Source organism: Carcharodon carcharias, chromosome 12 (genome assembly GCF_017639515.1).
Source record: "Carcharodon carcharias isolate sCarCar2 chromosome 12, sCarCar2.pri, whole genome shotgun sequence".
NCBI lineage: Eukaryota > Metazoa > Chordata > Chondrichthyes > Lamniformes > Lamnidae > Carcharodon > Carcharodon carcharias.
In genome coordinates, this window is record NC_054478.1 from 18349002 (window position 1) to 18373174 (window position 24173).

General features: G+C 44.1%; 1 protein-coding gene across 2 annotated transcripts in view; it reads right to left on the minus strand.

Annotated features, from left to right (window-relative positions):
• The window catches only part of stk16 (serine/threonine kinase 16), a 37560-nt gene extending 14305 nt beyond the window's left edge, over nucleotides 1-23255 (minus strand). The window contains exons 1-5 of one of the 2 annotated variants that reach the window (XM_041201313.1): nucleotides 23152-23255; nucleotides 16863-16973; nucleotides 10546-10765; nucleotides 2642-2775; nucleotides 1333-1453 (exon numbers count right to left, since the gene is read on the minus strand). In XM_041201313.1, coding sequence (XP_041057247.1) covers nucleotides 1333-1453; nucleotides 2642-2775; nucleotides 10546-10765; nucleotides 16863-16948 — 561 coding nt within the window. In that variant the 5' untranslated portion in view covers nucleotides 16949-16973; nucleotides 23152-23255. Of the gene's footprint in view, nucleotides 1-1332; nucleotides 1454-2641; nucleotides 2776-10545; nucleotides 10766-16862; nucleotides 16974-22837; nucleotides 22873-23151 lie in introns of those variants that run through there. The other variant, XM_041201312.1, reaches the window with a different exon arrangement.
• Nucleotides 23256-24173: the final 918 nt, after the last annotated feature.

The following is a 24173-nucleotide window of genomic DNA, read 5'->3' on the forward strand; positions in this document are numbered from 1 at the left end:
TTGTACACCAGTCGCTGAAGGTAAGCATGCAGGTGCAGCAGGTGGTAAAGGCGGCAAATGGTATGTTGGCCTTCATAGCGAGAGGATTAGAGTACAGGAGCAGGGATGTCTTGCTGCAATTACACAGGGCCTTGGTGAGACCACACCTGGAATATTGTGTGCCGTTTTGGTCTCCTTATCTGAGGAAGGATGTACTTGCTATAGAGGGAGAGCAGTGAAGGTTTACCTGACTGATTCCTGGGATGGCAGGACTGACATATGAGGAGAGATTGAGTCAGTTAGGATTGTATTTGCTGGAGTTCAGAAGAATGAGGGGGGTGGATCTCATTGAAACCTATAAAATTCTAACAGGGCTAGACAGGGTAGATGCAGGAAGAATGTTCCCGATGGTGGGGGAGTCCAGAACCAGGGGTCACAGTCTGAGGATACGGGGTAGACTATTTAGGACTGAGATGAGGAGAAATTTCTTCACCCAGAGAGTGGTGAGCCTGTGGAATTCGCTACCACAGAAAGTAGTTGAGGCCAAAACATTGTATGTTTTCAAGAAGGAGTTAGATATAGCTCTTGGGGGTGAAAGGGATCAAAGGATATGGGGAGAATGCGGAAGCAGGCTATTGAGTTGGATGATCAGCCATGATCATAATGAATGGCAGAGCAGGCTCGAAGGGCTGAATGTCCTACTCCTGCTTCTAGTTTCTGTTTCATGCCAGTGATCCTCTAAAATCCTCAAAGGTTCAGTTGATCTGGTTCTGCTTTAGTAGCAAAGGCGCCTCGGCTCAAATTCTGGCAATGATTTATCCATCATAAGTGAATAAAATGATTTCATATGTTAGGATGTGAGGAGGCTGCAGTGACTTGTGCACAAATGCTTCCACACAGTGACAGTTTAGGCTTTGGTCACATGAGGCTTCTGACAAAGGAAAAGGGAGATCAGCAATGCCTCACATTACTATTTCGTGGGGATGAGATTCCTCTCATTATAATCAGCTAGAATGCTAATGTTACACAACATACTTTAGAAACCTCACTTTTTTTTTGCTCTGAATTGTTTGACTTCAAAGTTTGATCATTTTTGGCTTCAGTTTAGAGAAATGGCACAATTTTCAGGGAAATGGGGAAAAAGTAGGGACTTAACTGAGTAGTTCATGCAAAGTGGCATGATGGAATGAATGGCCTCCTTCTGTGCTGTGACCATCTATGAAATCAGTCTGTACTTACAAGGGCTGGATTTATAGCATAAAATACAAAATAAATAATTAACATTGATTTGTTTTTCTGCCTCTCCCAAATCTATATTTTTTTTTAAATTTCCTTCACCCTTGCCATATTTACCTGGATTGTCATGGCTTCTCGAGACCCTTTCACCTCGATCCTCGCCTTATTCATTGATCCTAGATCCATCAGCACAGGTTGCTCATTGTCATCTAAGAGAACATTGGTGGGTTTCAAATCCCTGAAAGTAAATAACTGATGAAAGAACTTGCATTTCTACAGCGCCTTTCACAACTCCAGGACGCCCACAAGCACTTTACAGCCAACAAAGTACTTTCAATGTGTAGTCGCTGTTGCAATGTAGGAAATGCGGCAGCCAATTTGCACACAGCAAGCTCCCACAAACGTCAACATGTTAATGGTCAGATGATGTATTTTTGTGATGTTGGTTGAGGGATAATTGAATCGACCAGGATACCGGGGATAACTCCCTCGCTTACTTCAAAAGAGTGTCTTGGATCTTTTATGTCTATCATGAGGGTGTAAGACATTGTCTTGGTTTAACATTTCATATGCAGATGACAGCTCCGTGAGTACAGGATGTATTCATCATCCTGGGGGTTACCATTGACCAGAAACTGTACTGGACTAGCCATATAAACACTATGGATACAAGAATAGGTCAGAGGCTAGGAATCCTGCAACAAGTAACTCACCTTCTGACTCCCCAAAACCTGTCCACCATTTACAAGGCACAAGTCAGGAGTGTAATGGAATACTCCACAATTGCCTGGATGAGTGCAGCTCCCACAACACTCATGAAGCTTGGCACTGTCCAGGGCAAAACAGCCCACTTGACTGGCACCACATTCACAAACATTCACTCCCTCCACCACCAACACACAGTAGCAGCAGTGTGTACCTTCTACAAGATGCACTGCAGGAATTCACCAAGGCTCCTTCGACAGCACCTTCCAAACCCATGACCACCTCCATCTAGAAGGACAAGGGCAGCATATCGATGGGAATACCACCACCTGGAAGTTCCCCTCCAAGTCACTCACCATCCTGACTTGGAAATATATTGCCGTTCCTTCACTGTCACTGGGTCAAGATCCTGGAACTCCCTTCCTAACAGCACTGTGGGTGGACTGCAGTTATTCAAGAAGGTAGCTCACCACCACCTTCTCAAGGGCAACTAGGGATGGGCAATGAATACTGGCCCAGCCAGCGAAGCCCACATTCTGTGAGTGAAAAAACAAATTACTACACTGGAAGTTTCAACATGAGTTGTGGGCTCCATGTTCTGGAGTGGGACCTGGATCCATGACCTCAGGAAGCAAAAATGCTATTTGCAGTGAAATGGCTGAGACGGACACACATGTCCCCAACGTACACAGGTCACCAACATGAAGAGGCCGAGGTTTACCTGTGCGCATAGCCTTTGTCATGGATGGCTTTGAGTCCACCGCAGAGCCCGTGGAAAATTTTCAATATCCGTTCCTCAGACATGAAGCTATTGGTGTCCCTGAGCTTTTCCAGCTCTGCCCACAGTGAGCCGTTCTGAAGGAAAAAAAACAGAAATGGTGTTATGCTCATTATTTAAATGACTCCAATAACATAGACTGTCAAGTGCAAAGTTGTTTTGTCAGCCACTGCTCAGTGGATAACACTTTAATTTGTGGCTGGAGGTCATGGGTTAAGTCCCACTCTAGAAATCTGAGCACACTCTTGGCTGACAGTCCCAATGTAGTACTGACAGACTGCTGCATCGTCTCGACTGTTTAACTGTTTGCAGACAAGAAGTTAAACAGATGCCTCGTCTGGCCTCTCAAGTGTAGGCAGAAGATTCCATGTCACCGTTTTTTTTATTCATTTAAGGGGTGTGGGCTTCGCTGGCTAGGATAGCATTTATTGCCCATCCCTCTGGGGAAGAGCAGGGGAGCTGACCAATATTTATCCTTCAATCAATATCACATGAGATGATTATTTTGTCACTATGTTTGTTGGAGTTTGGTGTGCATGCTCCAATCACTTACAATACTGGCTACACTTCAAAAGCACTTAATTGTTTGAAAAGCATGTCGGAATGTCTGATGTCACGAAAGGTGCTATACAAATGCAAGTTCTTTCTTTTGACAAAGGGGACCATGATTCAGATGATACATTAAACCATGGCCTTGCCTGCATTTTCTGGTAGATGGAAAAGATCCAATGGCACAACCCAAACCAGAGGAGGGAGTTCTCCCCGTGAGCCTAAACCAACAATAACTAATTAGGCACCCATTCATCCCATCTGCTGCTTCTGGGATGTGTGTGTGCAGTTGGCAGCTCTGCTTGTCTGCATTAATCCCCAGGTAAATCATTGGATGTGAATCGCTTTGGGGATGTACCGAGGACATGATCAGGTATTACAGAAATCCCAAGTCGTTTAGATATTACGTGGAATTTACAACACAACAAACAAATAAATTGGCCTAACCAGTCTGTGCTGATGTTTATACTCCAAATCTTATCACAGCCTTTCAGCATGTCGTTCCATTCCCTTTCATCTCATGTACTCATTTGGTTTCCTTAATGGCCGTGCTATCAACTGCAAAGCCTCTAAGCTATTGTCCCCCCCCCTCCTCCTCCTCAAAACCTTGTGCCTCTCTTTCCTCCTTAAAGACACTTCTAAAAGCTTGGACAAAAAGGTAGGTTTTTAAGTCATCTCTTAGTCATCTCCTTAATTGTCTACTCTCTATGTGGCTGTGTTGAACTTTGTTTTATCATGCTCCTGTGAAGTACATTGTGATGTTCTACTACATTAATAGTGCAGTATAAATTCAAGTCGCTGCTCTGGCTTTGAAAGTATTAAGTTATCTGCCTCTCATTGTTTATTTCCCTTTTCAGGTGTTTATTTTTCAATCTTTTTTATTTGCATTAATCTTCTTCAAATAAAAACTTCCATCGCTTGGTAATAGCTGTTACATTCATACACGTTTTATCGCAGTCCTGCTTTGTAAGGGTATCCTGTGTAAGGATAGCTGAACAGCACCATCAAGTGTCTGAAGTCAGTCACTTCCAAAATAGAAGGGATGAGAAGATTCAGGAGAGAAACCTTTGGGTAATTGGAAATCTGAAATAAAATGAAAATAAAGGCTAGCAATACGCAGCAGGTCAGTCAGTGTTTGCCTCTTTCTCAAGAAGGGACACAGCTGAGACTCCATCAAAATGTCAACCTGCCTTTCCTTGGAGTCCAACTGAAGAGCTGTGCAATCTCATCGCTGGAGCAAAGAACCTGCATTTCAGTGTTCAAAATACAGGGGGGGCAGTGGGAAAATTCACCCTTGAAATCACACGAGTAGCCCATGCAAAATCAAAGATGAGGGGGGCCCAAAAGTTCAAGGAACTTTGCTTCGCACATATTACCTTACCTTCTGACTCCTCTGTAGTCAAAATGGGGTTGAACAACTGGAGGCATGAGAGAACAGGAAAATAATGCAGAGTTCGATTCGAGGAGCAGCAAGCACGAGAGACAGAATCTGTGACGAGCTTCTCCTCCAATCAGATTCTGTCTCTCCCATGCTCGCTGCTACAGCTCCTCCAATCACTGATCCTCTCTCTCTTGCTCTTGCTGCTCCTGCAGAGGCAGAATCTCTGATTGGAGGAGCAGACGGTGCAGGAGGGAGGGAACTTGTGATTGGAGGAGCTGCAGCAGTGAGGATGGGAGAGATAAGGAAATCAAAACGAAAAAAGAACTTTTCCATGAGTGGAAGAAAGTGCGAAAGAGAGAAACAATTCGCTTCAGAGCAGAACGTCAGAACTTGGAAGTCAAAGTGTCAAATAGCTGACGCTTTTTCCTCCCTTTTGGAATTTTTTTGAACCTTTTAAGAGTGAGTGTCTTTCTTAAATCGAGTGGGGAGAGGGCTGTCTCTGGCAGGCGCTGGGTAGGATGAACTGAGGTATCTTTCAGCAATTATAAACAAAGTCCCCTCTCCACCCCTCTTCCAGTTACAACAACCTTCCTATTTAAATATAAAAGGAAATACAATTGGGATCTCAGCACGGCCATCAGCGAGCAGATCTGGAGGAGAGAGGGAGGTCAAGTTGGCAGAGGATCCAGTGCAGGTAAAGTGGCTCTGGCTGTGCCCATGAGGGAGAGGGAATGTGAAGTGGGGGAGGGATGGCGTGAAAGAGAGAGAGTGAAAGACTGAGAAGTGGGGTGGATTGGAGGGAAAAGGAAGCCTCTCAGGGTAAGAGAGGGAGGGTCTGGGCAACAGCAACATCGCTCACTTTCACACAACTTATTTTGTTCATTTATGTATATGATTTCTCAACTTTTTAAAAAAAAAATCTAGAGACCTGGGGTAGAGAGAGAGAGAAAATACTGTTGGGAAAATCCAATTTCTTTCTTCTCCTTAGGCTTCTCTTTAAGTGTTTCTGCTGTAGAAGTGTCTGTCTGTACACAAGCTACTTTTGCCTGTTGTCAGGGGTGTGTGGGGGTGTGTGTGTTTTCTTTTTTGAAAAAGAAGTTTTGATGTGTAGAAAAGGTTGGGACACCAGTCAATCCAGAAGAGCCCGACCTTCCAAGCCTCCAGTTTGCTTTCATTTCAGCCACTGGAGGATGACGACAGAGTTTGGGGTGGAGGGGGGGGCGCGGTGTTGAATGAAGGAATTGGCTTCCTGCACACCACAGTCTCTTGTTTCTTTCATATCCTTAAATCGGACGTGTAGAGCAAGTTTGCAAATTCCTGCTTCAAGAACAGTTCTTTAGATCTGTTGTACCTTCGAGGAGCCCCTGAAAGCCAAAAGGCTGTCCCCGAAAATCAAAATTCAGCCTTTGAGAAAATCTCAAAAAGTACCCTCGAAAAGAATATTTTGACCCAGTTGTGTTAATATAATGACCTCAGGACATCCCAAACATTATACCGCCAGTGATAACCTTTGAAGATGACAGGACATAATCGACAGAGTGTTTAGCAAAGCATATGGGATCTTGGGCTTCATAAATCAAATACAAGAGCAGGGAAGTTACCTATATGAAACTCTGGTTAGGCCCTAACTTGAGCACTGCATCTAGTTCTGGTCACCACACTCTAAGAAAGAAGTGAAGGTCCTTGAGAGAGTGCAGAAAAGGTTTACCAGAATGCTTCCAGAAATTGGGGGCCGGGGTGGGGGGGGGGGGGGGGGGGGTTTTAGATTGGAAAGGCTGAGGTTGCTCTCCTTGGAGCAAAGGAGATTGAGGCGTACAAGATTATGACAGGCTGAGTTAAAATAAACAAGGAAAAAAATCTTCCCATTACCTAAAAGTACAAGGACTAGGGGACACAGATTTAAGATGCTGGGCAAGAGTTGCAGGGGGAATGTGAGGTAGAACTTTACGCAGTGAGTGGTAATGACCTGGAACTTGCTGTCCATGAATGTGATGGTTGTGGAAACAATCAATGATTTCAAAAGGAAATGGGCACTTGAAGGAAATACCTAAGAAAGGATATACTTGTCATAGAGGGAGTGCAGCGAGGGTTCACCAGACTGATTCCTGGGATGGCAGAGTTGTCATGAGGAGTGATCATGCTGACTAGGCCTGTATTCACTGGAGTTTAGAAGTGTGAAGTTATCCACTTTGGTAGAAAAATCAGAGTATTATTTAAATGGTGATAGATTGGGAAACGTTGATGTACAAAGGGACCTGGGTGTCCTTGTACACCAGCCACTGAAAGCAAGCATGCAGGTGCAGCAAGCAGTTAGGAAGGCAAATGGTATACTGGCCTTCACTGAGAGAGGACATGAGTACAGGAGCAAGGATGTCTTACTGCAGCTGTACAGGGCCTTGGTGAGACCATATCTGGAGGATTATGTGCAGTTTTGGACTCCTTACCTAAAGGTATACTTACCATAGAGGGAGTGCAGCGAAGGTTCACCAGATTGGGCCAACTAGGCCAGTATTCACTGGAGTTTTGAAGAATGAGGGGGGGGATCTCGTTGAAACATATAAAATTCTGACAGGGCTGGACATATTGGATGCAGGGATGATGCTTCCCCTGGCTGGGGTGGGAACCCGTAAAACCAGGAGTCACAATCTCAGGTTACGGGTTAGGCCATTTAGGATGGAGATGAGGAGGAACTTCTTCACTCAGGATAGTGAACCTGTGGAATTCTCTACCACAAGGGGCTGTGGAGGTCAAGTCACTGAATATATTTAAGAAGGAAATAGATAGATTTCTGGACTCTAAAGGCGTCAGGGGTTATGGAGAGAGCGGGGGTATGGTGTCGAGATAGAGAATCAGCAACGATCATACTGAATGGCTGAGCAGGTTCAAATGGTCGAATGACATACTCTAGCTCCTATTTTCTATGTTTCTATATTTAAACTTGCAGGGTTACGGGGACTGAGCAGGGGAGTGCGACTGACAGGACTGCTGCACGGGCAGCCAGCACAGACTCAATAGGCCAAATGGCCTCCTTCTGTGTGTAAATAACTCTATGACTCTTAAGCGTTTTTGGTGTGCAGTCACTGTAAGAAACGTGGCAGCTAATTTTCACATAGCAAGATCCCACAAACAGCAAAGGGATAAATAGCAACACATAAATGTTTATGACACAGAAGTTTTTAATTTCCCGATCAGTCTGGCAATGTGGGACCTTATCAAAAACCTTGCTAATGCCCATGAAGACTACATGAAACATGCTACCCTCACTGACCCTCCTTGTTGCATCCTCAAAAAATTAAATCAAGTTATTCAACCATGACCTTCCCTTAACAAAGCTATGCTGACTATCCTTGATTAATCCATGCCTTTCGAAATGGTGACTTATGCCATCCCTCTGAAATTTTTCCAATAATTTGCCCACCACCAAATGTTAAGCTGACTGGTCTGCAATTACTCAGGCTATCCTTTCTTCCCTTTTCAAACAATGGTACAACATTAGCAGTCCTCCTATATCACCACAGAAGCCAGAGAAGATTGGAAAATGATGGTCAGAGCCTCTGCTGTGCCTTCTTTTAGTGGTTGGGATGTAATTTATCCAGGCCTGGTGATCCAAAGGTTACTAAGCATTTTAATATTTCCTCCCTCACTATATTAATCCCATCCAATATTTCACATTCCTTCTTAACTAGTGACTGCTTTGTCCCTCTCTTTTGTGAAAATGGACGTAAAGTGTTCATCAAGAACCATGTCATGGCATGAAATGGCAAAAGGATTGTCCCATGACAAAAAGATTAATACGGAGTGAAAAAATAGAGTGTGAGAGAAAGCTAGCTAGAAATATAAAGACTTTAAGAGTTTAATTGTAAGGGTTTCAATAGATACTTAGATAAGAAAAAAGTTAATAAAGTGAGCATTGGTCCTATAGAAAGTGAGTCTGGGGTATTGATAATGGAAAATAAGGAACTGGCAGATGAATTGAACAGGTATTTTGCATTGGTCTTCACTACAAGAGGACACAAGCAATATCCCACAAATAGCTGTAAATCAGGGACTGGGAGGGAGGAACTCAGGAAAATTACAATCACCAGGGAAGTGGTACTTAGCAAACTGTTGGAGCTGCAGGCTGACAAATCTCCGAGTTCTGATGGACTTCATCCTAGGGTCTTAAAAAAGTGGCTAGTGAGATTGTTGACATGTTAGTTTTAATTTTCCAAAATTCTCTGGAATATGGTGAAGGTGCCATTAGCTTAGAAAATGACAGATATAACTCCTTTATTCAAAAAGGGAGACAGATAGAGAGCAGGAAACTACAGGCCAGTTAGCCTAACCTCTGTCACAGGAAAAATGTTGGAAGCTATTATGAAAATCGTTATGGCAGGGCACTTAGAAAAATTCAAGGCAATCAGGCAGAGTCAACTGTTACCATCATGTTAGGCAAGGGGTAGATGGGAATGTGGAATTCAAAACACAAGTAGATCAGTCATGAACTTAATGAATGGTGGAGTAGGCTCTTGGGGCTGAATGACCTACTTCTGCTCCTATTTTGTATGTTCATAACATGGTTTTGTGAAGGGGAAATCACGTTTAACCGACTTGCTGCAGTTCTTTGACGGAGTCACATGTGCTGTGGATCAAGGGGAACCGATGGATGCACTGTACTTAGATTTCCAGAAGGCATTTGATAAGGTGCCACATCAAAGGTTATTGTGGAAAATAAAAGCTCATGGGGTAGGGGGTAACATATTGGCATGTTTAGAAGATTTTCTAGCTAACAGGAAACAGAGGGTAGCCAAAAATGGATTTTTTCTGGTAGGCAGGATGTGATGAGTGGTGTGCCAGAGGGATCGGTGCTGGGGCCTCAACTCTTGACAATTTATATAAATGATTTAGAGAAAGGGATCGAAGGTATGTTTGTATCATCAGCAAATTTAACAAAGTTAGGTAGGAAAGTCAGTTGTGAAGGGGACATAGATAGGTTAAGTGATCACAGTTTAGAAATACGGGGTCACCTACTTAAAGATGAGAAGAAATTTTTTCTCTCAGAGGGTAGTGAGTCTTTGGAACTCTGCTTCCACTGCCTTTTGAGGAAGGGAGTCTTCAAATGTTTTCAAGGCAGAGGTAGATAGATTCTTGATAAACAAGGGGGTAAAAGGTTACTGGGGGCTCGAGATAGGCAAGTCCCATCTTTTTCTTTAAGGAAATGTATTTCTTCTGAACCCTCTTTAGCTCCATCCCATCACCATCAAGTAGCTGTTTCCAGTTCACCTCTGCCAAATCACATCTCAGTTTAGTAAAACTGGCCTCTAATTTAAAACTTCTACTCTTGGTCTATCTTTATCCTTTTCCGTAACCACTCTAAACTTAATTGAATTATGATTACTACCACTAAATTGCTCTCCCACTAAACCCACTTCCACCTGCCTTGGTTCATTCCCTAAATCTATATCCAAATCTGCCCATTCTGATGTTGGGCTTATTATATGCCTAGTAATGTTGGATGAGGGACACATGTTGATCAAGACACCAAAGAAGCTTCCCTTATTGCTTTTCATATGGTGTTCCATGGGATCTTCTGCACCCATCCACAAGGAATCAATTTTAGGGTCTCATCTGAGAGATGGCACCTGAAACTGTGCAGCACTGAAGTGTCAGTTGAGATTATGTGCACAGGTCACTGATGTGGGGATTGAAATAATAAACTTTGACTCAGAGACGAGAGCTACCAACTAAGCTGAGGCTGACACATGTATGTTAAGGGTTAATTCTATGATATGATAAAAATTTATGCTCAGAGGAATAGTGGGCTGGAGAATCAAATATGACACTTTTGTAGTGCTCTCTCTCTCTGAGCTCCTTGCTGGGGTGCAAAGTTATCCTTACATAGAATTCCCTCTCTAATATGACAGACAGTCAGCCCCACCTTAATATAAGGCAGCAGCAGCCAGCCCTCACACTTTGGACCTTTGTCCATGATGCAGTGTGCTTCCAAATGCAGGATGTTCGGGTGGTTGAACATTTGATGCATCTCCACCTCGTTAAGAGCATTCTTGCGATCTTCTTTGTCATGGCAGATGATACGCTTTAGGGCGTAGAACTGGCCGTTTTGAACGCTCTCCACTAGATCCACGTAGCTAAAACCCCTGAAACAGAAAGGGAGAATGGAGCTAAGGGTGTCGGCACATAATTCAAAATAATGTTCTCCACTTTTTTTTTTAAAACATCTCCCCAACAGAGCAGGTAGGGGGCTGATTCCTGGGCCAAACCCAGAGAGATAACCAATTGAGAGAATATTCTAGGATTAACACATTGCAAATAACCCTCATCCTGGTGTTCAAATTACTCCTTAGATGTTGCAAATGTCCCAAGGTGCTTCACAGGAGCACAATCAGACAAAATTTGAAACTGAGTCATATGGAGATATAAGACAGATGAGAGGTTTCCCATCTCTGTAGCCTCCTCCAGCCCTAAAGCCCTTCGAGATCTCTGTGTGCCTCAATTCTGGCTTCTTGTGCATTGGCAGCCGTACCTTCAGTTGCCTGGGGCTCTGAGCTTAACTAATGAGTTATAAGCGCAAATAGAGAAAAATGGGTATGATTTGGTGGTATTTACTGAGACGTGCTTACAGGGAGAATAGGTTTGGGAGTTGAATATCCAAGGGTACTCAGTGTTTCGGAAGGATAGGCAGGAAAGAAAAGGAGGTGGTGTAGCTTTGTTAGTAAAGGAAGAGATCAGTGCTATAGTGAGGAATGATTTGGCACTTGAGAGCAAGACGTAGTCAGTCTGGGTAGAAATAAGAAATAGCAAGGGAAAGAAGTCCCTGGTGGGAGTGATCTATAGGTCCCCAAACAGTAGTTTAGCAGTAGGGCACAGTATAAACCAGGAAGTACTGGGAGCACATAAGAAAGGCACGGCAATAATCATGGATGATTTTAAAATGCATATAGACCTGACTAATCAAATTGGCAAGGGTAGCCTCGAGGGAGAGTTCATAGAGTGTATTAGAGATGTTTCTTGGAGCAAAATGTTGTGGAACGAACCAAGGAGCAGGCTATTCTGGATTTGGTTTTGTGTAATGAGATGGGATTAATTAATGATCTCATAGTAAAGGATCCTCTAGGGTAGAGTGATCATAGCATGATGGAATTTCAAGTTCAGTTTGAAAGCGAGAAACTTGAGTCCAACGCTAGTGTTCTGGAGTTAAACAAAGGTAACTACATAGGTATGAGCGCAGATTTGGCCCTAGTGGACTGGGCAGGAAGACTACAAGGTAGGACAATTGATGAACAGTGGCAGATATTTAAGGAGATAATTAATTCCTCCCAAGTAAAATATATCCCAATGAGGAAGAAAGATGGTAAGAGGGGGAAAAAGCATCCATGGCTAAGCAAGAAAGTTAAAGATAATATGTAAAGGCAAAAACTAAGGCATACCAAATTTCAAAGGTCAATGGCAGGCTGGAAAATTGGGAAACTTTTAAAGATCAACAAAGGGTTACTAAAAAATAAGAGCAAAGGTAAATTATGAAAGAAAACTAGCGCAAAATTAAAAACTTATAGCAAAAGCTTCCACAAGTATATAAAAGGAAAGAGAGTAACTAAAGTGAATGTTGGTCCCTTGGAGGATGAGACTGGGGAGTTAATAGTGGGGAACGCAGAAATGGCAGAGACGCTTAATCAATATTTTGCCTAGTTTTTCAGTGGAGAACACTAGTACCACCCCAATAGTAACAAGGAGTTCAGAGGGTATAGAGAAGGAGGAACTTAGAACAATCACCATCACTAGAGAAAAAGTACTGAGCAAACTATTGGGATTAAAGGGTGACAAGTCCCCTGGACCTGATGGCCTACATCCCAGGGTCTTAAAGGAAATGGGAGCTGAGATAGTGGATGCATTGGCTATAATATTCCAAAATTTCCTGGATTCTGGAAAGGTTCCAGTGGATTGGAAAAATGCTAATAAAATGCTCTTATTCAAAAAGGGGTGGGGGGGAGGCAGAGAGTAGGAAACTATACACCAGTTAGTTTAACGTCCGTCGTTGGGAAATTGTTGGAATCCAATACTAAGGAAGTAGTAATGGGGCATTTGGAAAGTCAAAATGCAATCCATCAGGGTCAGCGTGGTTTTATGAAGAGTAAATCATGTTTGACTAATTTGCTAGAGTTCTTTGAAGATGTGACAAGCAAAATGGATAATGGGGATCCTGTAGATAATGTATAACTGGACTTCCAGAAGGCCTTTGATAAGGTGCCGCACAAAAGATTAATACACAAGATAAGCTCACACCGAGTTAGGGGTAATATATTAGCTTGGATAGAGGATTGGCTAACCAACAGAAAACAGAGATTGCGGATAAATGGGTCTTTTTCTGGATGGCAAGCTGTAACTAGTGGGGTGCCACAGGGTTCGGTCCTTGGGCCCCAACTATTTACAATCTATATTCATGACTTGGATTCAGGGATAGAAGGTACTATAGCTAAATTTGCAGATGACACCAAAATAGGTGGGAAAGTAAGTTGCAATGAAGAAATAAGAAATTTACAAATGGATATGGACAGGTTAGGTGAATGGGCCAAAATTTGGCAGATGGAATTTAACGTGGGTAAATGTGAGGTTATCCATTTTGGTTGGAAGAATAAAAAGGTGACTTATTATTTAAATGGAGAGAAACTTCAGAATGCCTCAGTGCAGAGGGATCTGGGTGTCCTCGTGCATAAATCACTGAAAGCTGGTATGCAGGTACAGCAGGTAATAAGGAAGGCAAATGGAATTTTGGCATTTATTGCTAAAGGAATAGAGTATAAAAATAGGGAAATGTTGTTGCAACTGTACAAGGCATTGGTGAGACCACACCTGGAGTACTGTGCACAGTTTTGGTCCCCTTACTTGAGGAAGGATGTCGTTGCACTGGAGGTGGTTCAGAGGAGGTTCACTAGATTGATTCCAGAGATGCGGGGCTTGTCTTATGAGGAGAGATTGAGCAGTTTAGGTCTATACTCGCTAGAGTTTAGAAGGATGAGAGGAGATCTAATTGATAAAAACAAAAAACTGCGGATGCTGGAAATTCAAAACAAAAACAGAATTACCTGGAAAAACTCAGCAGGTCTGGCAGCATCAGCGGAGAAGAAAAGAGTTGACGTTTCGAGTCCTCATGACCCTTCAGCAGAACTGGGTGAATCCAAGGAGAGGGGTGAAATATAAGCTGGTTTAAGGTGGGGGGGGGGGGGGGGGGTGGAGAAAGAGAAGTGGAGGGGGGTGGTGTGGTTGTAGGGACAAGCAAGCAGTGATAGGAGCAGATCATCAAAAGATGTCACAGACAAAAGAACACAGAGGTATTGAAGTTGGTGATATTATCTAAACGAATGTGCTAATTAAGAATGGATGGTAGGGCACTCAAGGTATAGCTCTAGTGGGGGTGGGGGGGTCATAAAAGATTTAAAAATAATGGAAATAGGTGGAAAAAGAAAAATCTATATAAATTATTGGAAAAAACAAAAGGAAGGCGGAAGAAACAGAAAGGGGTGGGGAAGGAGGAGGGAGTTTAAGATCTAAAGTTGTTGAATTTAATATTCAGTCCAGAAGGCTGTAAAGTGCCTAGTCGGAAGATGAGGTGCTGTTCCTCCAGTTTGCGTTGGGCTTCACTGGAACAATGCAGCAAGCCAAGGACAGACATGTGGGCAAGAGAGCAGGGTGGAGTGTTAAAATGGCAAGCGACAGGAGGTTTGGGTCATTCTTGCAGACAGACTGCAGGTGTTCTGCGAAGCAGTCGCCCAGTTTACGTTTGGTCTCTCCAATGTAGAGGAGACCGCATTGGGAGCAACGAATGCAGTAGACTAAGTTGGGGGAAGTGCAAGTGAAATGCTGCTTCACTTGAAAGGTGTGTTTGGGCCCTTGGACGGTGAGGAGAGAGGAAGTGAAGGGGCAGGTGTAGCATCTTTTGCGTGGGCATGGGGTGGTGCCATAGGTGGGGGTTTAGGAGTAGGGGGTGATGGAGGAGTGGACCAGGGAGTCCCGGAGGGAACGATCCCTATGGAATGCCGCCGGCGGGGGCAGGGTGAAGGGAAGATGTGTTTGGTGGTGGCATCAAGCTGGAGTTGGCGGAATTGGCAGAGGATGATCCTTTGAATGCGCAGGCTGGTAGGATGATAAGTGAGGACAAGGGGGACCCTATCATGTTTCTGGGAGGGAGGAGAAGGCATGAGGGCGGATGCGCGGGTGATGGGCCGGACACGGTTGAGGGCCCTGTCAATGACCGTGGGTGGAAAACTTTGGTTAAGGAAGAAGGAGGACATGTCAGAGGAACTGTTTTTGAAGGTGGCATCATCAGAACAGATGTGACGGGGGCGAAGGAACTGAGAGAATGGGATGGAGTCCTTACAGGAAGCGGGTGTGAGGAGCTGTAGTCGAGGTAGCTGTGGGAGTCGGTAGGTTTGTAATGGATATTGGTGGACAGTCTATCATCAGAGATTGAGACAGAGAGGTCAAGGAAGGGAAAGGAAGTGTCAGAGATGGACCACGTGAAAATGATGGAGGGGTGGAGATTAGAAGCAAGATTAATAAATTTTTCTAAGTCCCGACGAGAGCATGAAGCAGCACCGAAGTAATCATCGATGTACCGGAGAAAGAGTTGTGGAAGGGGGCCAGAGTAGGACTGGAACAAGGAATGTTCCACATACCCCATAAAGGAGATCTAATTGAGGTATACAAGATGCTAAAGGAGATAGACAAAGTAGACGTGGAATGAATGTTTCCCCTTCTGGGGCATTCCGGAACAAGAGGCCATAGTTTTAGGCTAAGGGGTGGTAGATTTAAATCAGAGATGAGGAGGAATTACTTTTCTCAAAAGGTTGTAAACCTGTAGGATTCACTACCTCAGAGTGCAGTGGATGCCAGGATGCTGAATAAATAAGGAGATAGACAGATTTTTAATTAGTAATGGGATGAAGGGTTATGGGGAGAGCGCGGGAAATTGAAGTTGAGGCTGAAATGAGATCAGTCATGATCGTAATGAATCCTGCTCCTAGTTCTTATGTTAACAGAGCTCTGGAATTCCCTCCCTAAAGCTCTCTGCATCTTTTCTCAGTTACGAGGCTCCTTAAAACCTACCTCTGAACAAGTTTTTGTTCACCTATTGTATTATTTCCTTATGTGGCTTGGGGTCAAATTTTGTTTGATAACCTTTCCTGCAAAACCCTTTGGGATGTTTCACCACATTAAAACATGCCATTTAAATGCAAATTGTCGTTATCAAGAGTTCAGAGGGTGTTGATCTTCATCAGCAGCAGTACAACGAACTGAATGTTCGATCCACTCTGCTATTACACTATATGTATTTCATGCAGTACTGCCAAAGGCTTCTGTAAATCTCTGAGTGTTTCTTCCATTCTTCATGTTTGAGATCTAGAGGTGGGGTGTATCACAACTGAAACTGATCCTGCCCTGACCAAATACTGTCCAGTGGGCATCACTGGAAAGAGGGCAGGAACTGAAACCACGGCACATGTAATGTTCTAAATGCTGCTCTGCGTGATTCACTGCAGACCCGGGATTAAACCTCAGGACCCACAGGTCTCTGTGGCTGAATTAAGTTATGTCTCAAAGCAACATTGGCGGTGCAAGAGCAGAGAGGCAAATTGAAAAGCCGGTTAAGAAAGTCTACGGTATCTCTGGCTTTATAAATAGGAGTATGTAATTTTAAAAAAGTCATGCCAAACTTTAACAAATCACTAGTGAGGCCTCAGGTGCAGAAGTGTGTACAATTCTAGGAACCACGCTATAGGATGAATGGTAAGGCTTTGGAGAGGGTAGAGAGGGGGTTTACTAAGATGTTGGGAAGAAAGGTAATGAAAATAACGAGGGGATTTCATACAAGAAGCTGGGAGAAGCTGCTTCTTCTGGTCATGGATTTAAAATTATTGGCTAGAAGGGATCAAGGAGAAATTTCTTCATGCAGCGGCTGCTGTTAAGATTTGGAACACACACAGCAGAAAGTGTTAGAATCAGACTTCATTGGAACTTTGAAAAGGCAAATGGACATGTACGTGAAGCAGACTAATTTGTAGAGTTACTGATGAGAAAGATGGGGTCTGAGGCTAAACTGGGCAGCTCTTTCAAAGAAGCGGCACAGGCAGGATAGTCTGCATTTTGTGCATTAAGGGGGTATTCTTTGATTCTAATCTTTTAAGCACAGGGTGAGCCAAAAGCCATACGCAAGACATAACAGTGGCTGTGATCACATACCCTTCGTCCAGCTTCTGGATAAAGAAATAACGCTTATTATCGATGGTGATTGTCCCACGAGAGCAGATGCAAACAGCTTGGCCCATGGTCCATGGGACATCCTTTAGGCTGCTACGGTATGAAAAAATAAATAAATTTCAGAACTTACTGAAATCTAAAAGTTTGCAGATTTGCTTTCCACCCAACCAAACCTAAACCAACCCACTGTCCCCGAGAGGATTCTGAATCATCTCAGTGAGCTCCAAGTGTTGCAGGAAAACCTTCTGACTAGGGATTAGGAGTGCTGCCAGTATTAGCATAAAGAATTTGCGTGAGGGTTGGGGGGGGGGGGGGGGCGCGAATAATCCAGATATTCCTGGATAGATCAAGTATAACACGGGGAAAGCTTTCACTCCTCAAGCTTGCTATACTCATTCAACTAGGTCATGGCAATCTGTATTCTAATACCATTTTCCTGCTATGTTCCATATTGCTTGGTATCCTTGTTATGATCCAGTCAGGGACTGATAACATTTTTTGTTTAAAGACCAAGTTTAAAATCCCAGGTACTTATTAAGAGAATAAAGTGACAAGATTCTACGGTTTTGCACAAATTAGATAAAACTTCCATATTGGGTAGATTATTTGATTTTTTTTTCTTATATGCTAACACTCAGAATTGACGTGAGGTAAATATGAATTAACGGACAAATTGTGTTCAAACACACTATGCTGCACATTTAATGGCAGATATGATCAAGACAGATTTCTCAGCAACCCACCCAGACGTCAGTGACTGACAGTCAAAACCTTGTTAAAACTCCATCTCTCACAAGGATTTCAATTCTTCGCATTCAAAGATCAAGTCTCTGAATTCCCTTGAAAACCACTGACTCGGACTGCCTTGGCAACTTCTCACCTCCCAATGGTTCAATCTCTCCTCCCAAGACTGCATTCCACGGGTTCACAAAGCTGCACTCCTGTCTTTAAATACAAACATGCTTCCAACTCTTTCACAGGCTGCTTCCTCCATCACTGCCCCTTGATTACTTCGAACTCCAGTTTCCTACCTGCACCAAGCTACGAGTGGCTCCGAGAGCTTCTCTTAGCCCTAGTCCTCTTCAGCACAGAGCCATTAACCTTCTGCCACCTTCTCAGCTTCCCAGGGCTTCTCCTGATCCCTAACTGCACCAAAGGGGCTCAGAGAAGCCCTGGGAGCCAAATTGTCTGGAGCCTGCTAACAGCAGCACATTTTTGGTATTGAACCTTTTCATCTGCTGCAGAACACGCAGATAAACTGAAACCAGAGAACCTTCCTAAGCTCCACCCATCTCCATGATGACATAGCCTTTCAGGGTTCACAATGCTTTTAAACTAACTTAGCTCTAACTCCCAAAACCAAACATCTTGCAAAGAAGTGCAGCCCAGTGGGTAGTAGGAACACAGGACTTAGGAACAGGGGTAGGCCATTCAACTCTCAGCCTGCTCCACCATTCAATAAGATCATGCTGATCTGACGGTGGTCTCAACTCCACTTTGCCATTATGCTCTCCAGCTAAGTAAGTCCACCTACTGTTTTGTGGCTCCATCTTTTTAATTCTGACTCCAAAACTGGAGTCAATGGAAATCAGGGGGAAAACTTTCCGCTGGTTGGAGTCATACCTAGCACAAAGCAAAGCGGTTGTGGTTGTGGTTGTTGGAGGTCAGTCATCTCAACTCCAGGACATCGCTGCAGAAGTTCCTCAGGGTAGTGTCCTAGGCCCAAACATCTTCAGCTGCTTCAACAGTGGCCTTCTCCCATCATAAGGTTAGAAGTGGGGATGTTCGCTGATGATTGCACAATGTTCAGCACTATTTGTGACTCTGAAGCAGTCCATGACCAAATGCAGCAAGACATGGACAATATCCAAGCTTGGGATGACAAGTGGCAAGTAACATTCATGCCACACAGTGTCAGGCAATGACCATCTCCAAGAAAGAATCTAACAATCAACCTTTGACGTTCAATGGTATTACCATCACTGAATCCCAAACTATCAACATCCTGGGGGTTACTATTGACCAGAAACCGGAGCAGGTCAGAGGCTAGGAATCCTGTGGTGAGTAACTCATCTCCTGACTCATCACATTCTGTCCACTATCTACAAGGCACAAGTCAGGAGTGTGGTGGAATACTCCCCACTTGCCTGGATGAGTGCAGCTCAGGACAAAGCAGCCCACTTGATTGGCACCACATCCACAAACATTAACTCCCTCCATCACCAATGCACAGTAGCAGCAGTCTGTACCATCTACAAGGTGCACTGCAGAACTCACCAAGGCTCCTTAGACAGCACCTTCCAAACACACGACTGCTACCATCTAGAAGGACAAGGGCAGCAGATAGGTGGGAACACCAACACCTGGAAGTTTCCCTCCAAGTCACTCACAATCCTGACTTGGAAATATATCGCCGTTCCTTCACTGTCGCCGGGTCAAAAACCTGGAACTCCCTTCCTAACAGCACTGTGGGTGTACCTACACCACATGGACTGCAGCGGTTCAAGAAGGAAGCTCACCACCACCTTCTCAAGGGCATTTAGGGATGGGCAATAAATGCTGGCCCAGCCAGCAATGCCCACATCCCGTGAATGAATAATAAAAAAAAAATTAACAAACATAGGTACCTGTCTGAAATGCCATTTTCTTCTAGGTGTTCGGGCAATCTCTAAGCCCAGCATTTTAGTTGCCTTACTTTTACAACAATAATCTTCCCAGAACTAACCAATACCTCTAAAATATCAACATGATGCTTAAACTAGATTTTTGTCATGATTTCGCCGACAAAAGTCTCCCCTCCTCTGTCCTGAAAATTTCAACTGACCCCAGGTCTCGAGATCTCTTTCCTGGAGATCCAGATCCTTTCAAACCCGTTCCGTCATTAGAATGACCTCAATTAGGTTGCTGCTCGGCCCTCTACACTCAAGGATATTCAAACTTCCATCCTGTCCTTCTAATTTAGACCCAACTTATAAATCAGGTGCATCTAAGATCTTTGTCTTCATTGACTGTAGGAGGACGTATCAGAGTCTGGATCAGCTGTGCACACTTCAAGTTGCGGGTACTAAAATATCTCGTGGTTTTGATTTAGGACTGACCCACCAAAAAGACAGCATCACTAAAAACACCCTGGCTCACATAATTCAAAAAGGACACACTAGCAAATAATGAGAAGGACTAAATTACCTAGGACCACAATCTGCAAAACGCACTATAGAAGTCATTTTAGACTTCAGATGCTAGTCTTCAACAGAAGTTTTAAAACAGAGTTAACGTTAGCAGCTTTGAAGAAGTCATATGGACTTGAAACTGTTTATCTCTCCATAGATGCTGCCAGAGCTGCTGAGTTTTTCCAGCATTTTCTGTTTTTATCCTAATTATTCCTGTTTGTTTCCCTTTTGAGGTAGAGTATCTGGACATCTTTTCGATAGGATTTCCATTCACCTGATTACAATGGGATATGATTGAAGTTTAATTAATTTCATAGTTTTGCATGGTATCCTGAAAGTCTCAATCATTTCTGAATGAGTCATATATAACAGGGTGTGTCACAATGCAGTTGGTGTAAATTTGCCTTTGAGAAAATATCTTTTTGCTTTTTCCTGTTATTATGAGATTGTTGCACAATTAAATAAAACTCTTGTCTATTTGTTGTAAGGAATTTGAATCTTGACCTTTGTCACGTTATTTTATACCAATATTGTGAAAGTACTCATATGGATGCAGATCAACTTGTCAGTCACAAAAAGCACATTAAATGAAGGAAATTATATTTATATAGCACCTATCCAATGTCAGGATGGTCCAAAGTGCTTTACTGCCAATGAAATAATTTTGAAGCACGGCAATAGTTGCGATTCAAGAAATGTGGCAGCCAATTTGCACACAACAAGCTCCCACAATGAGCAATATCAGAATAACCAGGTAATCGGTTTCAATAATGTTGAGGGAAGGATAAATATTGGCCCAGAAAATCTGGGAGAACTCCCCTATGCTCCTTCAAAATAGTACAAGGTCTTGAACATCCACCTGAGAGTAGATGGGGGCCTACATTTAACATCTAATCCAACAGCACAGAACTCAAAACCGAGGCAAGGGTGAGTACCAAACAGGTGGATATTTTCAAATATCTTCCTCTTCTAAAACACAGTCAACATTGGGGAAAGGCTGGATAAATCGCCTCCATAACACTCATTACACTTTCCACTCTGTAAACCCACTTTGAGAAGCAGTAAAGCACAAAATAAATGATATTATTACCAGCCCAAAAGGACCTTGCACATATGATTCTGTGATATAGAATGATGCAAATTCATGACACAAAAAGGTACCATTCATGCCCATCGTGTCCATACCAGTCCAAAAAGAATCTTCAATGAACTTTCCAGCTCTTGGTCCTTAAGAGCATATACCAGTAACTTTTAAATGCAATGAGTGATTCTGCCTCTACCACCCTTGCACGCAGAGAGTTCCAGACACCCACTACCCTCTGTGTGAAAAGGTTTCTCCTCAACTTCCATCTCATCTTTCCACCAATTACTTTAAATCTCTGCCCCCTGTTTATTGACTTCTCTGGTAAGGGAAATAGGTCCTTCCTCTCCGCTCTATTTAAACACCCTCATAATTTTGTACACTTCAATTACATCTCTCCTCAGCCTTTTCTGCTCCAAAGACAAATAAATTCAGCTTATCCACTCTTTCCTCATGGCTAAAATTCCCTAGTCTTGGCAACATTCCCTTAAATCTCTACACCTGCTCTGCCGCAATCACATCCTCCTTGTAATGCAGTGGCTATCTAAATATAGCACTTTTAATGTAGAAAAATTTCCCTGAGGCACTTCACAAGTGCAACCAGGAAAGAAAATAGGACACTGCTTCAAAGATAGGAATGCAGGAAGAGGTGGTGGTTATTTAGTTTTCCCCCATCCCCCATTACGCCTGACTCCCTTGTAGCTCAAAAATCTGTCTAACTCAGCATTGAATGTTCAATGACCCAGCCTCCACTGGAGGAGGCTGCTTTCCGTGCACGTATGCGCACTCCCGCTACCACGCTGGGTATGCATGCGCTGTCCAGTGACACCCATGCATGCTCACCAGGCCCAGCGTCCCCTGGGAGTTGTAGCCCCAGCTGTTGTTAGGAGACCAAGTGACGCCTCTCCCAATTCTGGGGGCCTGAATTCCAAACACTGACGACCCTCTGGGAGAAGAAATCCCCCCTCATCTCCGTCTTAAACGGGAGACCCATTAACTTGGAAACTGTGACCCCTGATTCTAGATTCCTCCTCTCAGCATCAAGCTTGCCAGGACCCCTGAGAATCTGACATGCTGCAATAACTATTGCCACATTATTTTATACCAATATTGTGAAAGTATTCATATGGATGCAGATCAACTTGTCAGTCACAAAAAGCACATTAAATGAAGGAAATTATATTTATATAGCACCTATCCAACATCAGGATGGTCCAAAGTGCTTTACTGCCAATGAAATAATTTTGAAGCACAGCAATAGTTGCGATTCAAGAAATGTGGCAGCCAATTTGCGCACAGCAAGCTCCCATAAATGAGCAATATCAGAATGACCAGGTAATCGGTTTCAGTGATGTTGGTGGAAGGATAAATATTAGCCCATGATATCAGGGAGAACTCCCCTATGCTTCTTCAAAATAGTACCATAAGGTCTTGAACATCCACCTGAGAGTAGATGGGGGCCTACACTTAACATCTAATCTGACAGCACAGCACAAAAAAAAACCCAAGGCAAGGCTGAGTACCAAACAGGTGGATATTTTCAAATATCTTCCTCTTCTAAAACACAGTCAACATTGGGGAAAGGCTGGATAAATGGCCTCCATAACACTCATTACACTTTCCATTCTGTAAACCCACTTTGAGAAGCAGTAAAGCTCAAAATAAAGCACAAAACCGTGTGTGTGAATTTACAACTGAGACCATACCTTTGAGCCTGAATGAGAATCAAAGAACACCTCCTTCCCCTTGTGAGCATGCGCGACCAGGTTTCTCGACCCCACACACCCAAGCTGCCGGGCGGACAGGAATCGCTAAATACGCATGCGCACCCCAGCCACTGCGCTGGATATATCTATATGGGCAGGCCAGTGGCAACTACGCATGCTCGTCAGGCCCAGTGTCCCCCTGGGAGTTGGAGTTCCCTTCCCCCTCCCCGCCACAGCTGTTGTCAGGAGACGGAGCGACGCATCTCCGAAACGACCCAAAAGTTCGCGGTGTTTTTTTTTTTAAGTCCCTTTACCTTTCCTCTCTCGGCTCTCAGTAGTGTTTCTTTTTGTTTGGTTCTTTCGAGCCGCTTCGAGCTACCGGCGGCAGATTCACGTACCTCAACAAAATCCCGCCCGCCCGCCCGCCCCACTTCGGCTGATGGACGCTTCGGCCGGCCCGTTCCCGCGAGATCGACCTTTTTCTCTCTCTCTCTCTCTCTCTCTCTCCCCCTCTCCCTGCGCCTGTTGAGGTCTCGCGAGAGGGGTGGGCGGGGCTTTGCTCCATGTGCTCCCTCCCGCTCTGCCCTCCTGGCTGAGGAGGAGCCAGACTCAGCTCCTGGCAACCAGGAGCCGGAGTGGGCAGTTCAGCCCCTCGAGCCTGCCCCGCCATTCAACACGATCATGGCTGATCTCATTTCGGCCTCAACTCCAACTTCCCGCCCTCTTCCCCCTACCACCCACCCCCCCCCTCCCCACCCCCCTCCATAACCTTTCAACCCGTTACCGATTAAAAATCTGTCCATCCCCTCCTTAAATTTATCCAGCGTCCCGGCATCCCCTGCACTCTGAGGTAGTGAATCCCACAGATTCACCACCCTTTGCCAAAAGTAATTCCTCCTCATCTCGGATTTAAATCTACCACCCCCTTAGCCTAAAACTATGGCCTCTCGTTCTAGAATGTTCCACAAAGGGAAACATCCGCTCCACGTCTACTTTGTCTATCCCCTTTAGCGTCTTATATACCTCAATTAGATCTCCTCTCATCCTTCTAAACTCGAGCGAGTATAGGCCTAAACTGCTCAATCTCTCCTCGTAAGACAAGCCCCGCATCTCTGGAATCAATCTAGTGAACCTCCTCTGAACCGCCTCCAATGCAACGACATCCTTCCTCAAGTAAGGGGACCAAAACTGTGCACCGTACTCCAGGCGCGGTCTCACCGATGCCTTGTACAGTTGCAACAATACTTCCCTATTTAGTTCAAACTATGGAGGGAGATGGCGTTGCCGTGGTTTTTAAAAATTATGTCGCAGGACGTGAGTGCCTCTGGCCGGGCCA